The following is a 17,260-nucleotide window of genomic DNA, read 5'->3' as shown; positions in this document are numbered from 1 at the left end:
TGTTCAAGACAGAACCTGACATGTCTTGTGGGGTAATAGAGGGCTTAGTAGACCACATGTTTTGCAAAATGGAATTTACATTCCTCACCCGCTACTCTGAATCATCTTTGCAACTCAGAGCTTGTCTCTTGCTTTTGAAATACTGCCCAGAGTTGCTCTGTGAGGGATGTGATATTTATTTGCCACTGAGAAGACGGTTGGGGATTCTTCAGTTTCCGTGTGCAGGCTGTCACCAGACTTCTGGAAAACTTCACTAAATCACAACAGCAAACTGCATTTCAAAACCTCCTGTTAAGTCTGTCTTTGACTGTAACTGCTAGCAAGAAAGGGCCTGTCATTGTGGTCCAATTACTAAACTAATTGCACCAATTTTCAGCAAACTGATGTAATTTTTCTTCCCCTTTTCTGTCCTCATTGTTCATTGTAAATGCAGACACCTCTTTAGGCTTGAAGATTTCAGTAACTGATCTTTTCACAACACTTGAACAGAGTTATCTCATTGGAGAAAGCTTTTGCTTTAAGTTCTCAAAGTTCCAGGCTGATAAGGGGAGAGGAATAGTAGATGATTGAGAGTTTCTTAATGTCTTTAGCTATTTGTGAGATTTCTGTATATGTGTACATACACATACTGGTGGGGATGGGTTGGGGGAAGCCAGCTAGCCCAAAGGGAAGCATGATCTGAAGGGTTTGTATCTCTTTTTAAAAACTGATTTTTGTGAGGCATGGTGTTGGAATCTAATGTTTTGCTTTAAGGACTGTAGTTTGTCTGTCTCTCTCTCTTCCCTTTTTTTTTTGTTTTGAGTGGTAGTGTTGACTGTAGTGGTCTCAGGTACAGTTGTGTCATTATCACAGCAAGTGCATGCTGGGGCAGTGTAGAAGAGGCCCTTGTATTCAGTGGGATTTAGACAGGTTTCCATGTCATGTGGGTTATAATACCAGAAACTGCACAAGTGTCCTGACCAAATGGCATCTCCCAGAAAACAAGGCAGTGATGAGTGCTTCACAGTGCTGTAGCCAAGAGGAGGCAGATTCAGCATCCACGAGTGTTTCTGTAACCAGGCTTAGCATGTTTAATACCTAATTTAACACTGGAAAGCTGAAAATAATGCTGAGCACTGGGAGGGACTGGAGAAGTCTCATTCCCCAGCAATTAGCCACCTGATTGTACCCAAAGCTCCTTTCTTTCTATTGTATTGAACACGTTGGCAGATACCAGCACAAAATAAATGCACAGGCAAGCAGTTTTCACTCCTCTAGTTAAAAAAACACAACAACAAAAAACCACAACAACAAAACAACCCAACTTTCATTTGTGTGAGAATTTGGCTAACTTTATTCCTTTTATGTTCAGAAAGCATAGTTATTGCTGGTAATCTGCATGGTTCCAATAACATTGTAAAAAACATTGAGACTTAGGCAGTTAAACATGCCAAAAGAGTGACCTCTCTCAGATGAGGAGTGGGGACAGAGTGGAAAGGGTGTGCCAGAGTTCATTTCTATAGTCATTTTGTCTTAGTTTTCACATTGTTGTTCAGCATTACTGGTGATAACAACGGTGGGAGTGTTGGTATAGATAAGTGTCGTGGTTTCACCTGGCTGAGGGCCAAGATCCACGCAGCTGCCTGCTCCTTTAAGGAAAAGAGCAGGTTAAAGGAAAGGGGAGGGGGGGGGGTGAGAAGTAAGGGAAGGGAAAAGGAAGAGAAAGGGGCAAATAACCCCAAGATCAAGAAATTAAGAGGCCCGTGGGTTGGGATAAGGATAGTTTACTAAGATAACAGAAAGATACAATGTAACAATACTAACAGGACTTCAAAGCAAAAATATATGAAGCTGTTGATACACAATGCAGTTTCTCACCGAACCACACAACTCAGGCCGTGCCACCCAGAGCCGTCCCAGAACCCGACCGTCCCCCAAGAACCGCGCGTCCCGGAGCCGCCCCAGGCCTTCCTCCCGTCAGCCCCCCGATATCCTGGGCAGGACGTAACTGGCGTGGAATACTCTCTTTGGTCAGTTGGGTCACCTGTCCTGGCTTCGCCCCTCCTTTCTCATGAAGAGCTGAGAAAGTCCTTGACTGTCTGACAGCAACTAGAAACATCAGGGTGTTATCAGCACTACTCCCATTTTACTCTCAAACACAGCATTCATCTGCTGCTACAAATGAAATTAACTCCATCCTGACCAAAACCAGGACAATAAGGCATAGATAGGTTGAGCAGCAACAAAAGAGGGGAGAAAATATGTATCCAAAAATAGCCACCACCACTACAGCTTTCTGCATGTTCTTTAGATGTTTAAGTATGATTTTTTTTTTTCCATTGGCTTTTGGAGCTTCTGCAGCGGTACAAGACCACCACAGGGCTGGTTTTAGGTGTAGGCTAGGCAAACTACCTGTTTGCCTAGAAGAGCAGGTTGCTGACACCAGCACACTGCTCCTCATACTTATGCTTAAAGCTCTGCAAAGCCAGGCTGATCCTTTCACCTGGCCTGGGAGGTGGAGGGTGGGTTCAGAACTGATGAAGGAGTCATTCTGCGGGTGGAGTTGGAGCTGCTTTCTTATGGGTAGACACTCCCTTTCACTTTTTCTTGCAGCAACAAAAGGACTAAGCCAGAGTCTTCTGGTGCCTCCTCCAAACTGTCTCCTCTTACCGTTCTGGGAGGAGAAAAGATGTTTGCCAGCCCTCGCTGTTCACACCCTGTCTTTCCTGTGACCAAAGTCAGTTTTGCTGTGCTGCTGAGAAGCCTTGAAGTTGCCAGAGCTGGAATCAGTTTCCTGATCCTGCAGGGCCTTGTGCTCTTGGGATAGGAGAGTTTGTGTTTATTTATATCTAGGCTCTCTACAGAGGGTCTCTGAGGAGTAAAGCCACCTGGTGACACTGTGTACTAAACAACTGGAGGTGTCTGAGTGACCTGGGAGAGGCTTTTAAGGGTGTTTGCACGTAATGGGCTGCACTGAAGGCAGAGGCTGTGCATATCTGCTTCCATTGTGCTGGGCATTTGCATTCCAAACTGTGGTATCTCTCTTCTGTTAGTACATCATGACCTCATAGGATTCAAATGCAGGGCATCAGCCTATGGTATAAATGTGTCCTGGATTATTATTAATGAAAACTAAATTAATTTTAAATAGGCTTTCTACTGTAGTGCCAAGTACTACAGTGGAATGGTATGCTATGGCACACTGGCAGCTGCTGCAAATATCTGGTTCTTCTCAGGAGTTTTCAGCACTTTGAGTAATTCACAAGGCTTGTATGAAGTTATGCTTTGGGTTGTGGAACGTCTTTCTACCTTATATGAACAACTAGTGAGACTTCTTTTTCAGTGTCCTAGATAGAACAGACTTCTTCTTAATGAGGTCATTTAATTCCTTTGTTACAGAGCCAGTGGAGGATTGTTCCTTATCCCAGCAAGTTCTCTGGTGCTTTGACAGTTTCTTTTAATGTTTGGAACAACGTGGCTTCCATTAGTTTAGAGACTGTTCAACATTTCTACAGGAATTTTCTGCACTAGGGCACTTTTCCTAATAATCTATCACTTGTCTTTCTTCCTTATACTTTAAATTATTCATTCTTCTGTTATTTGGGCTTATTTTTTCTTTTTTAAAACACTGCTATGTGTTGTGGAACTTGTGCATGGGAAGTCAGATCGCTGTCCAAATATCTCCCAGTCCTTTATGATTTACTGGTGTTTTTTAAAATGTTGGTATGTAGCATCCAGCATCTTCGCAATATGTGAAATGTCAAGTTATTTGCATAAATATTTACAAATCTACATAATTGACACGGGTTTCATTAGCATAATGTTTAAAACATAAAATAATAAAGCAGACCAAGAAGTAATCACTTTGGCAACTTAGTAGACATTTACTACTTCAAAGCTGTATTATTCCTTCCTTATACTGGAGCCTTGTGTTGCCATGGTATTCTTGTCAAGTGTGTGCAGAGGGAATCTGTTTGAAAATGTACACTTATAAGTTATTTCTTCCAGCTGATAAGATACGATAGTAGGATATTATTGAAACATATTTTTTTGTATTCCTCCTCTTTGGAGCCCTTATTTGCAAGGTGTAAAGAATGGAAGAGGGATTTTCTTGACATTTCACTTTGTGTATCTAATAAAAGCAGACCAAAAAAAACCCAACATTGACCAACACAGTTACAGTACTGAACCACTACTCAGTACTGTTTTTAAGTATGTTTTTTTCAAAAACTGCTGGTTTTGGAAAGTGTTGCAAAACCAGCTAGTGTATCGCCATCCCTTGTCTCCAGTCCTTAGAGGTTAGAAAGTTAGAAACGTTCTAAAATCATCATAATCAGCGTCCAAAGACTTTGAAAGATGTTAGTAGTAATATATACATAAGCTAATGGCTTCTGTATAAACACTGCTTAGATACTTGGTGACTATTTAAGAATATCAAAGCTGCCATGTTAAACCAGTTGCAGGACATGTACATGCCACTAAATTCAAAAGCAAACAAACAACACCCCCATCCCCAAAAGAAAAACAAATGACCCAAACCTCAAAAACAACATTTGAGTTTTATTAGGATAGCAGAGGTCAATTCTGGTGAAATATTACAAATAAAAACCACCAGTTCAAGTGAAGACAGCAAAAAGAAATGGAAATTGTTACATGCACAAAAGGGAAAATGGCCTCAGGAATTCAAACACTTTATGGCAACCTCCACTTAATGCACAGATGCACTTTTTTTTTTTTTCTTCCAGAAAACATGAGCAAACTGAACTCACGCTGTGAGATGGCTACAAAAGCTGTATGGCTGCAGCTAAGCCTCTGCTGAGACACCAGGGGGATTCCAGACAAGTCTGGGCGCAAGCAAATGTCTGCCCCACAGATACTCATGTAATGTGATACTAACTTGGCTGGGCTACTGTGATGTGAAGGGACCACTGACAGGATAAGGATGTAGAAGGCTCTGCATTAAGTACTTACAGACATTGCTTAAGTGCATTGGAGGTGTTAGACTAAAATTGTATCAAGCAAGGGATCATCCAAAAAAAGGATGTTCTGGGGCAGTCTATTGTATTTGACACAAAGATAATCAGAATATTGTTGGAGTCAACACTTTTCTGTTTAAATTATTAAAATGCTTTGTACTGCTGGAAAAAGCTGACTGCTAAGCTTTGTGATTGCAGTGTTCTGCTCCTGGGGGACTTTCCCTGTATTTGGGCAGTTAGTTTGAAGGGGCCTTGTAGGGAAGCTCTCCTTCGCTCTTAAGAGGAGTGCAGTATGTTCTAGTGCTATATTTTCTCTGATTTTACAAGGAACAGCTTAAAAAATTTAAGGAACCTCAGTATTAAATTAGCAAGCTTTGGAGTTTCTTCACAGAATCATAGGGTTTGGTTTGTTTTGGAAGGAACTTTGGAAGATCATCTAGTCCAACGCTCTGCCAAGGGCAGGGACACCTGCTGCTAGACCTGGTTGCCCAAAGCCCCGTCCATCCTGGCCTTGAACACTGCCAGGGAGGGGGGACCAACAGCTTCTCTGGGTAGCCTGTGCCAGGGCCTTGCCACCCTCATTGTAAGAAAACATCTTCCTTATATCTAATCTAAATCTATGCTCTTTCAGCTCAAAAGTGTTGCCCCTTCTCTAGTCACTACAGGCCTTGGTTAAAAAGTCTCTTTAGGTCTTTCTTAGAAGCCCCAGCCTTATTTAAAGGCTGATATAAGGTCATCTTGCAGCCTGCTCTTCTCCAGGCTGAATGACTCCAACTCTCTCAGCATTTCCTCATAGGAGAGATGTTCCATCCTGCTGTTCGTTTTTGTGGCCGTCCTCTGGACCTGGTCTAGCATGTCCATATCTGTCTTGTACTGGGGACCCCAGTCTCAAGAAAGGGGAGTAGAGGGTGAGAACCTCCCTCAACCTGATGGCCAGACTTCTTTGTATGCAGTCTGGTATGGCTGGCTGGCTGGGCTTCAGACACCATCTAAATTTGAGGGAGAGCTGTGTTCTAGACAGGCATGCTGTGCGCTTGTCATCCGGTGCTCTTAGTGTATTGATAAACATTTTAAGTTTAATGCCAGAGCACAGGTCTCCTTTGAAATAACTTACCACTGTTTTACTAGGAAAATAACCACGGGTTAATTCACACTGCTGACAGTCCCTGAGAGGCTGGTGACTGACTTAGAAGTGTAACCCCAAATATTGGTGCCCTAGATTTGTATTTCATCTGCATGGTAGTTCTTTCTTTGCTTATTGTCTTTTCTACCTTCTGAGCCTTTTGTGTTTCATAGGGGATGTTTCTTCTTGCACACTGAATTCAAGCAGCTTAGAGCGCATGGATAGTTAAAACTTTTAATAGGCATTACTTACAGACTTGGGAACATTTCCTAAGCAAATTGTCTCTTCATTCCAGAGGCTGTCTTTCCTGGAACATTTGTCTGCTAGGGTCAAGCTAAATGCCCTGACAACTGGAGTTGGTGTAACCATCTACCATTGGCTTGATAGATGCATTTGGATTGACATTTGGGATTTAGCTGGAAGGAATGCTGTGGTAGTAGGGCAGCTTGCCATCAGCCATAAATGTGGTCATGAATATCTGGCAGGGTGAGCAGAATGAAAGGATGTGAGGCATCCCATAAAATGGAAAAGAAAATCGAAAGAGCCCAATTTGTTATTTAATGAACATTCTCTCCAGTCAGTTACTTCTCATTCAACCTCTCTTACTCTGGTGAAAGCTTGCTGCAGTGGCTGAGGGCAGAACTTACCTCTGAGCCTTTAGAGAAAACACAGCTGTACCCAGATAAAGGATATGTTCCAGGTAGCACAGTCTCAGTGCAGTACATGCAGAGATTAACTGGAGTGATGGTCTTCCTTGCAAGTTTTTTTAGTTTTAAATGAGCTTTAATTTTTGCTATAAAAGTCTTTAAAATGGCTGCAGCTTTTGGGCTTTAGAGTTACTTGCCATCTCTTTTTCCTTCTTCAGGCATGTTACTGGTTTTTTTGCAGATTGCCATGAGACTGCTGTTTGGTCTGTAAAAATTGATTTATACAAAAAGAACACTTTCCAGAAGCAGTACAAAGATCTGTCTGCAGCCTTTCAGGGTTGGATGACTCCTCATTTCTGAATGCTTACCATAGTTTGTACACCATGTATGCGTCCATCTGGTCTTCAGAGTGTAGTTACAGTGAGTGGAAAGGATAGAGTACTTTTTCCTAAGAGGAGAGGGGCTGAACACAGATTCACTAGCTCCAGTTCTTTAATGTTTATGTAACCTAACAAATGGAAGGTGATGCAGAAATGCTTTTGTTTTGTTAGTTGGTTGGGGTTTTTTAACCCTTCTGTCTAGCTATTCTTCAGTGTCGATGCAAACTTTCTATTAGTAAACGTGTGTTGCAGGTCTCTGACTCTTGTTTTCTTAAACAAATTCTTCAGCGTTGGACTTAAGACTTGAACCAGCAGCTATGTCAGCTGAAAGAGCTCTTGTTGAGAACAGAGGAGGATAGCAGACATCTTCAGCAAGAAGAACATGAAGTTTACTTGTTTAGCATTAAGACAACTATAAGTAGCACGGAAGCTAATGAAATCATTTTAGCTTTCTGTAAGATGTGCTTATGGCTTTTGAAGTTGTAAAGACTGTTTTTCTCTGAAGTGGTGTTCAGTTTTTACTTCTCTTAAAAGTTTTGGTTTCTTTTACTGAAGTTGTTAATCACAGCATGTTGATTGACACTTGTTTATTCATATACACTGGTGTGCTTTCTAACAAGTTTACAGCTTTCACTGTGAGAATCTACGAATAGAAAACGTTACTGGGTGGCAGTTTCTTGCTTTGGTGTATAGACCTAGTAAGAGTCGATGACCAAGCAGAAAGTAGAATATAGCTATTTAAAAAGTCAACTCTTTATTTGTCACTGCTTCAGATTTACCAGCTGTGAGTAGAGTCATGCCTTAGGCACTATGGTTTCACTAGTGATTTCATTAAGTATGTATGTTGTTCTTATTCATATACTTGTCATATTAGGTCAAAAAACCTTCATTGTTTGTTTAGATAGTTGAACTAAAGCTAGTTCCAAGTTCTAATTTGCAGGAAGGATGCTTTCCATCAAGCTTGCAGCTTTTCATAGAGGCTTTGCTCATAAAATTGGAATTCTGTGGCCAGCACAGGCCTTAAAATATTGCAAAATAAAGCTGAAGCACATTTTCAGATACAATACAGCTTTAAATGATTAGGAATGAAATCGATATTAAGACTTAATTACTCATTTCAGTGTGTGCTTGTTTTTCCTCTAGGTGGCATTGGCAGGGTCGTCAATGGTGCTTTCATGGTGTTGAAAGGTCATCGATCAATTGTAAACCAAGTCCGGTTTAATCCTTACACTTACATGATCTGTTCTTCTGGTGTTGAAAAGATCATAAAGGTAAGATTAACTGTCAGAAAATGTGTTCATTCAGTATTTCAGGAAGCAATGCTTTGTCTTGCTGAGCATCATTCTTTTTCCACACCCATCCTATCTCCTGCTCTTACTCTTTTTGTAGAATGCTATGTCTCATTTGCTGGCTAAACTGATGCAAATTCTTAATTGGCATTTCAACTTTAAACCCTGTTTCAGTTTCAGTTTTTAAGAGATAAGCAATAAGATCGGATATCCCTAGATTTTGTACCTTTTCCCCCCCCTCCCCCCAGTATCATTCTATATGTAACTGCAGCATTATGCAAACAGTCTTTCTTGGGAGAGTTTGGTCACAGCTGTAACATGTGATTTCCTGATACTTGGGCTAAATTTTCATTAAAAAAATCTCTATAAAAGTATCATTGAGCCTTAGCCTAGCCTGACCTATCTTCATTTGGCCCAAATACTGCTTCTGTAGTTGTTGTACACACCTCTGCATTGATTCAGTGCAACACACTGTGGTGCATTCTTGGCTTTCAGAGGAAACAGGAATCCTAATACCTACTACAATATGTCTTTTCTGAATCCTCTGACAATGTGCAGTATATTCAGCAAGTTTTATGTGGAATGTAAAGAAATAACAAACTGTGTTAGGTTCTGAAGCTTTCTTTCCTTAAGGAAAGACAGCCAATACTGTGGGAGCAAGGCAGGAACTTCTTTGTCATTTCTAATAACAGAGGTTGAGGGTGGGGAAGCAGAGGATTATGCTACACTAATGCACTTTGTATTCTGCTGCCACAGAAATTCTGCTGTAATTTAGGTCTATCAACAAGATGAAAGAAACCAGGAAGATTTAGTTCTGAAGCAGAATAATGAGAACTGATGCCTGCTTCTAACTCCTTGTTGAATGCCTTCATAAAAGTCTTAACATGCATGTGCCTATAAATGAGGTGGTCTGAGTCTTAGTAAACACTTTAGTTAGCTACAAGTTGCCCGAATGAACTTGTCCTGCAAAGGAATGTTTTAGTGGTCTGCAATGTATGGACCAGAACTGGCCCAAATCCTTAGGACTGCAGACCAATCAATGTCTAGCTGCATCATTTGCATTACAGCTACTGTCAACATTTGGGTTCCCATTGTGGTTTGACTTTCCTTCTCTTCCACTGGTACCTGAGTTTGCTTGTCTACTTTTTTCTTCATCCGTGTCCCTCTGACAGGCTTGAGCACAAATCTGTCAAATACCAACTTGGAACAACAGTGCATTCAACAGTCTTAGCAGCTCATTGACTTGTCATTTTCCAAGCAGGCAAACTGCCACTGCTGAACAGTTTTACCAGAGGGTTTTTTAGTCTTTTTGCTTTGGGAACTTGATTCATGCAGCCTGAATTTCTTTCTTTTGGATTTTCGATCTGCTGACCCTTCACCCTGTGAATCCTTCCTGCATGAGTGTGCTTAGACTGTTGGATTAGCATTGGTATAAACATCCCCTGTGTTGCTTTTGTGTACCTCTGCTAGGGTTTTTTTGCCCAGGGATTAAAAGGTTAGTTTGATTAAGGCTCCAGTCACAGGTTGTGTAACTCTTTCAAAGACACCTCTGCTTGAATGCTTCCTTAGAAGAGAATGCCTGTTGTGTCACAGTATGTGTAGTGGAACTCGTGTAGCTGCTTTGAAGGAACTGAATTCCCCAAATACTGCAAGCTAGAAACAAATTAAAGGGTCTTGGTGTGTTAAGAACCCAGAACTTCTTACCCTTTTGTTGTGTGTCATTTTGGCTCTGCTTTTAATGTGCCTTGTTCATGGATCAGGTGGTTTTAAGGTCATACCTTGTCTGGTCTGCGTGGCCTCGCTGCACTGCCATAGTGAACAGCCGTTTGCAGGTGACTCTACAATGGCAGCTGCTTCTTCATTCCAGCTACTTCTGCAGACAGGGTGGAGCCTACTAACTACCACAAGCATAAGGGCAGAACAGGAAGAACAACACCTGAGGCTGTTTTCTGAGGGGCTGCTTACTGTGTTAAAAGCAGCTGGGAGTGCATGTCCCTCCCTTGCATGGCTCTTTTTTTTTCTCCCATATAAATGCTTGATGTGCTTGCTCAAAGAAGTTGAGATGACAAAAGGAAGAGCTGTAACTAAAAATTGTAGTTAATGTGGGTTTTTTTTTCTGTTTTCTTGGCTTTTTCTTGTTTTGATCAGCTTCTTGAAGAAGTGTCCTTCACTTTGCTGTCCTTCATGTGTCTTCTAAAAGTCTATGGAATTAAATCACAGAAGATAACTTTGCTGTGGTTAGCTAGTGTTCCAGCCCTTCAATTGTCAAAACTGTGGTGACAAAAATGTGGATGCAAGTAGCTGTTTATTTGGGCCTTTCATTTTTAGACTAGTTGGCCTAAATTTAGTACTCATAGAAGTGAAGAACTGATAGCACCAGCAGCAAGGCATGATACAGACAAGCCATTGAATAATTCCACGTGCTTCTGCCAACATGCTTGCTATTTTAATGCTGATTGCAAATGAGATACAAATTCATCTCAGGCCTAGACCTGTTAAATGAATAGTATTCACAGGAATGATTCTGACCTTTGTAGTTACAGGCTTTTTGCTTTAGTTTTATTTTGTTGTAAAGCACCTACAAAAATATTATTTAATATTCACTCAGTGGTTTAAGGTTTGACTTCTGCTGGGACTGAGAATATAATGGATAAGATGGGGTGGGGGCGTACAAATATTCGAGTGAGGAGGTTTCAGAAACCTAAAATAAGACTCAACAAGCTCGTTAACAAAGGACACGAGAAGCCTTGACAGTGTGTGCTGGACACATCAGCCCAGATGAATTGCTCATTACCACTTCAGAAACACAAACCTCGGGAAAATTGTATGGAAAAGCACAGCTGTGAACTGAAATTACCATTTCCAGCAAGCATTCACCATGAGGGCTAAAGCAATAGAGATCAAAAAATACCACTTAAGCATGTGAGACATTGGGATGTGACAGCAGGAAAACCAATTGCATTGCAGGAGAAATGAATGAGGCATTCCCTCTGGGTGTGGGGCTGGGAGGAGTGCCACAGAATAGATAGTGTGTCAGGATTTTCAGAAACACGGGTTTGTATTGGAGATGGGATCCTGTGTAACTGAGCACAACTGGGGTAGGTCCCGTTTGATTGAAAGTCATCAGTATACCAATGATAGCAAGTCTATTTGCTCGTGTTGCTATGGTGACAGGCTAATGTCATTGTGGCTAGCTGCCTCTGCCTAATCAGATAATTTAATTATTCTCACGCTACGGACATAATTGCCTTTTTGTTTCAAAATTTGGGGGTTTGCCACCATGGAATACAGGCAATTCAAAGATACTCTCTGAAGCATCTCTACTGAAGTAGAGAACCAGTTTTGTACTGCCATTTTCTGTTACTGTTCCTATTTTTGTATCTGTACTCAGGGCACCAGTGAGTAATATTCAGCTCCTTAATCCTCTGTCAGGGAAAGAACTTCGTGAAGGATTGTTGTTTCAGTGGGATGATTGCCAGCTGATTTTCTCCCAGTTTGCTCAGATTCTTCCTTGACGTGGAAGGATGAGAAAAGGCAAAGGCATTCCATTTACAAAGAAGTCCATTTCACAATGCCACTGAGCACTGAACCAGTTGCTGCCAATTTGAAGACATCCTGATTCTGCCAAGGACAGATTCTTAGTTTGATTTCTTTCAAAGACTCTAGTAGGTCCTTGCACTCCTTCATAGCAAAATGTCTGAGAAGTAGAAATATCAATTTCCAGAGGCATCTAATCCTGTACAAACAAGATCCTGAATTCCCCAACTTCTCATTATTATTTACTCTTCCTCTGTGAACAAATCTGTCTCAAAGGGAAAAGTCTCGCTGTGGACTCTTTATAGTTATCTTTTCACTACTTATCATAGAATCATACAATAGAATCGTAGAATGGTTTGAGTTGGAAGGGAAAGTCCAATGCTCCTGCTGAGGGCAGGGAGACCCTCCACTAGCCCACATTGTCAAAAGCCCCATCCAGCCTGGCCTTGAACACTGCCAAGGGATCCAGGGGCAGCCACAGCTTCACTGGGCAGCCTGAGCCAGGGCCTCACCACTCTCATAGAGAAAAATCTAACTTTTAGGTTAGCTCTAAAGCCATTACCCCTTATCCTATCACTCCATGCCCCTGTAAACAGTTCCTCTACAGCTTTTCTGTAGGCACCTTCAGGTACTGGAAGGCTGCTGTAAGGTCTCCTTGGAGCCTTCTTTCTCCACGCTGAACAAGCTCAACTGTCTCTCAGCCTGTCTGCATAGGTGTTCCAATTATAGATGGTGCTCCAGCCATCTATTGCCTTTGTGGCAAGAGTAGAGTAGAGGGGCAGATTCACCTCCCTTGACCTGCTGGTCACGCCTCTTTTGCTGCAGCCAAGGTCATGGTTGGCTTTCTGGACTGCAAGCATGCATTGCCAGATCACGTTGAGCTTTTCATCAACCAACACCCCCAAATCCTTCTCCCCCATTTATATTGGTTCACACAAAATCTAAGAGTTTTCTAATTATCTTGATTTAAAAAAAAAAAAAAAACTTTATAAAACCTAGTGATCAATCTAACGCTGCTTAAGACTGTTTGAGGAAGGGACATGCCAGCTTGTTCGTCCAGTATGAAGCATTTACAAGAAGTTCTATGCTTCTTAAATACACAAAGATCTGATCTACTTGCTGAAATGCTCAGTAGTGGGACAAAGGGGCAAACATCCGATAAATTGTGAGAGAAGGTACTGAACACTTGTTAGTTAAATCATCAAGATGACAGCAATTCTGAATGGTCATTTGAGCAAGTAGAGTTGTTTTTCTGTTCAAAAACTTGGTGTATCCCCAAATCAACAGTCTCTCTCTCATGTATCAACTGAGAGAAGACGCTTTCCTACATTGTCTTTAGGAAGTGGAGCATGGGAAATAATTAGAGGATGGTCTCTTGATTAATTCATAAAGGTTAAGTATGGTTGGTGGAAGTCTATACCTAGTGGGCTTAAGTTTAGTTTTGTTATATTTAGCCAAACCTGCTGCTTGTCCCTTAAGCTGTGTGTCTAGTAAGTGCAGTGCTTGAACCAAGCATTGAAAATTGTCTTCATTCTTGTTTCAAGTATTACATTAATGAGCAGTACTGGAAAACAATTTGTTTAATTAAGTATTGTAAATAACAAAAATAGCAATTAAGTACAAATAGCAAATACACCTTGATATCGAGGCATGTTCCCAGCAACAGACTAATGTAAGGCAATGTAAAGCTGCATTGTCTTTGCTCTGAAAGGCAGCTTGATGAGTGCCATACAGAAGAAGGATTATTTGCAGCCCTCTGGAATAGTGACTCTTATCAATATAGCCAGATCATGGGTAGAAGCTCTGTTAACTATAAGTTGCAGAGCATGCAACATAAAGGCATTCAAGTTTGGGAGAATTCCAGAATAAAGGTTATCTATGCATCTTAAATTTGACTGTGCTGAAGAAGTAGATGCAAGGTAATTTATATCATTTTACTTCCAACTTTAAAGGTGTAAGGACTTTCTCTCTCTCTCTGTTTTTTGGTTTGGGGGTTTTTTTTAGTGGTTTTGTCTACTTGGAATAAAACTTGACTAATTTCTGTTGGGAATAGAGTTAGACATTTTTGTCAAAGTCTATCCCAAAATGCCAACCTGGTATAGACAGATGGCACAGAATTTTTTTCCCTGAGTTTGTTAGCATGGTAAAATCGTAGCATGACTGAAATTGGGTATTTTTTAAGCAGAACATTAAGGCAGTATCATGGATAAGCTACATACTAGCTCTGCTTACAGTGGGTGTTGTGCATGGTGTTAATCATTGATCTAGAATAAAGTGATAGTGATTCTCTAGTGAGTGCCTTAATCTTACTGCCCCTGGATCTGGACCTGTGAATAAAGGTGAGGAGAATTAACTATTATGTTTGCTATGTTTCTCAGGTATGTTGGTGGATGTTCTTTAGGGCTTTTTTTTATTCCCACACACACACCCCCCTTTTTCCCAGGAAGACTGAGGGAAGACTAGAAGGAATGCAGTCTAGGCTATTGCTGTTGGTGAAATCATTACACTTTGCAGTGTTACTACCTCTCTCCACCTTAAAAGTAGCTTTCAATAAAACTCTTCTTCACCTTTCCCTATGAACTGCTGCTGTGTCTTGAGAGGATCTTGGATGCTTTCTTTCCTTCATGACTGTTCCCTAAAGGGAATAGTGCAGGGTCTGCTTTTCACCTCCCTACATTGAGCTCCCTGCCTGCTGATGAGGTGTAACTGACTGTGCAGCTGGATGAAACATTACCCTACATCACTGGCACAAGCAAGTCTAGTTTCCTGGGAAACAAGTGCCTTCATTAGTGCTAAGACTGTATTGTAGGCAACAAACTATTCTTACCCTTAGTGAGTAAGCATCCCCTATCACATAAAAATAGAGCCCTGCAATTTGGGAGAAAGTATTACACAATGAAATATTGAAATGATGGATAATCTGCAGTGTGAGACCTTTTAAATTCTGTATGAGTGAAGTAGATGCACGAAAAACACATTTGTAAAGGAGGAGAAAAAACCCCACATCTCTAGAATACTTGTAAGTATCGGTCTGAGGGGTAACAAATAATGTAACAGTCTGCAGTTTGCAGTTGTTCTGGGCCTGGGCCCTCCTGTTCTGGTTGAAAGGCATGTAACACTTTATGGATTCAAAGACACAGGTGTGTTTTTCATCTTCTGTTACAGATCTGGAGTCCTTACAAGCAGCCCGACTGCACGGGGGATCTGGATGGTAGAATTGAGGATGATTCTCGCTGCCTCTACACTCACGAAGAGTACATCAGTCTCGTCTTGAACAGCGGTAGCGGCTTGTCCCATGATTATGCCAACCAGTCAGTCCAGGAGGACCCACGTATGATGGCCTTTTTCGACTCCCTGGTGCGGAGGGAGATCGAGGGCTGGAGTTCTGACTCAGACAGCGACCTGAGTGAGAGCACAATCCTGCAGCTCCACGCGGGAGTAAGCGAGCGCTCTGCCTACAGCGAGTCGGAGTCCTCCACCTCTTTGCATCACTCACCACCACATGTGGCTGAAGAGGCTGATGAAAATGCCTATAACTTAAGGGCCTTAAGATCAACTGAATCCCCCTCAGCCAGAGAAGATGTGGCTTCCCGTCAGCAGAGGCTCTCTGCACTGAGAAAGTATCAGGATAAACGTCTCCTGGCCCTTTCCAATGAGTCTGACTCTGATGACAATACCTGTGAGGCAGAACTAGATACAGACCTTTTCCCACGGCCACGGTCCCCGAGTCCTGAGGAGAATGAATCCAGCAGTTCCAGCAGCAGCAGCAGCACAGAAGATGAGGAGGAACTGAATGAACGGCGCACGTCTATGAGGCAACGCAATGCGCTGAGGCGCCGACAGAAGGTGCAAAAGGAGGAAAGGACTTGCATTATCACAGAGAATGTGGCCCCCTACATAGGTGAGGACATCTATGATTACCCCCAGATCAAAGTAGATGACCTTTCTTCTTCCCCAGCTTCTTCGCCAGAAAGGAGTTCAGCCAGCAAAGAAGTTCTAAAAGAAAGGACATCTCCTTGTTCAGACAGTGAATCAGTGGAAAGAAAGATTTACAAAGCTTACAAGTGGCTTCATTATTCTTACATATCATATTCAGCTAGTAAAGATGGTGAATCCTCCAGAGGAGATGGGGAGAATGATGATGGGAAACCAGGAACTAGTGGAAGGCACAGTACAGCACACTCGCTAAATAAGGAAGATGCTAGGAACTTGATTTCAGTAGGTCCCCAAGGTTCCCCAGCTCTTCCTACTGAAAGCCACAGCAAAGAAACTTTAAAAGAATGTGGCTTGATAGAAAATTCTAGTAATGGTCAAGCTCATGAATGTGACAATCAGTGGCAGATGGAGGGTCAAGAAAACACATCTGAAGACAATAGCAGTGGAGGTATAGATCATTCTTTTGAGACTAAAACGCTCAATGGGAAAGGTAACTGCAAAGGGCTAAATAGTTGTACTGAAGAGCCTTGCGTTCAGACTGCAGGACTTGTGGAACAGAAAAATAGTCAGAACTGTCAACCAGCATCAAGCCATCACTCACTGGTTCCTCAGTTCTCCACTGTTGCCATCTGTAGCGTGCCGGGTCACTGCTCCAGAAACCAGACTGATGACAGTGAGGAGAGGAGCTTTGACACCTCCTGTGTTAACCACAATAACGGCCACTTGCATCTTCGCCCTTCGTGCTTCAACAACGGACAGAGTTTTGGAGAGCAGGAGACTGTGACGCAAGGGCTACAGGGGCACTCAAATGCTGATAATGGCAACCTGGTACAGGTGGGTGGGACCTTGCGCAAAGACTGCCGCCTGTCAGAAATGGACTCCAACAGCTACAGTGTGAGCACAAGAGAGGATGCTGCCGACCTGCACCCTGCGAGCAGCGAGAGCACTCAGTCTCTCGGAGGACTGAAAAGACACAGAGCAGAGTTGGAAGATGCTGATTCAGAGAGCTCATCCTTAGAAAAGAAGTTAAAAACATGATAAATGCAAATGTCTGTTGTAGTGTGCACTCTCTCTAAAAAAAAAAAAAAAAAAAGAAAAAAGAAAGTATTAAAGGCACATAGAGCTTGGGTCTGACACATTGCGTTTGGTTCTCCATTCCATTCTTTGGTGGGTCTGTTTTAGATTGCCAGTGGTTCATGCTGTATAAAAATCCAACTTGCTCCTTAATGAGACTGAGTCTAGTGTACCCGTACAAGGTTCTGTTTAAAGTAAATCCTTATTAAGATGGTTGACTGAATTATTCTTGTGTGAACATGTGTCATTTGTTCAGCCAGCCAACCAGGATGACTGCTTTAAGTGTTAATTGTTCTTCTAAGAAGGAATTTTTCCATAC

The 17,260-nt window shown here is 41.9% G+C and overlaps 1 protein-coding gene across 1 annotated transcript in view; it reads left to right on the top strand.

The window, feature by feature from the left end:
- DCAF5 (DDB1 and CUL4 associated factor 5) overlaps positions 1-17,001 on the top strand; it is a gene marked incomplete at its 5' end in the record, with an annotated part of 75,351 nt that extends 58,350 nt beyond the window's left edge. Inside the window, 2 exons of the mRNA XM_084263327.1 lie at positions 8,249-8,376; positions 15,097-17,001. Of these exons, the coding sequence (XP_084119453.1) occupies positions 8,249-8,376; positions 15,097-16,905 (1,937 nt within the window). The 3' untranslated portion in view covers positions 16,906-17,001. The remainder of the gene's footprint in view (positions 1-8,248; positions 8,377-15,096) is intronic.
- Between the last annotated feature and the right edge of the window lie 259 nt (positions 17,002-17,260).

This window comes from Gallinula chloropus (assembly GCF_964237585.1).
Source record: "Gallinula chloropus genome assembly, chromosome: 4".
NCBI lineage: Eukaryota > Metazoa > Chordata > Aves > Gruiformes > Rallidae > Gallinula > Gallinula chloropus.
This window is presented reverse-complemented; position numbering and strand designations above follow the sequence as displayed.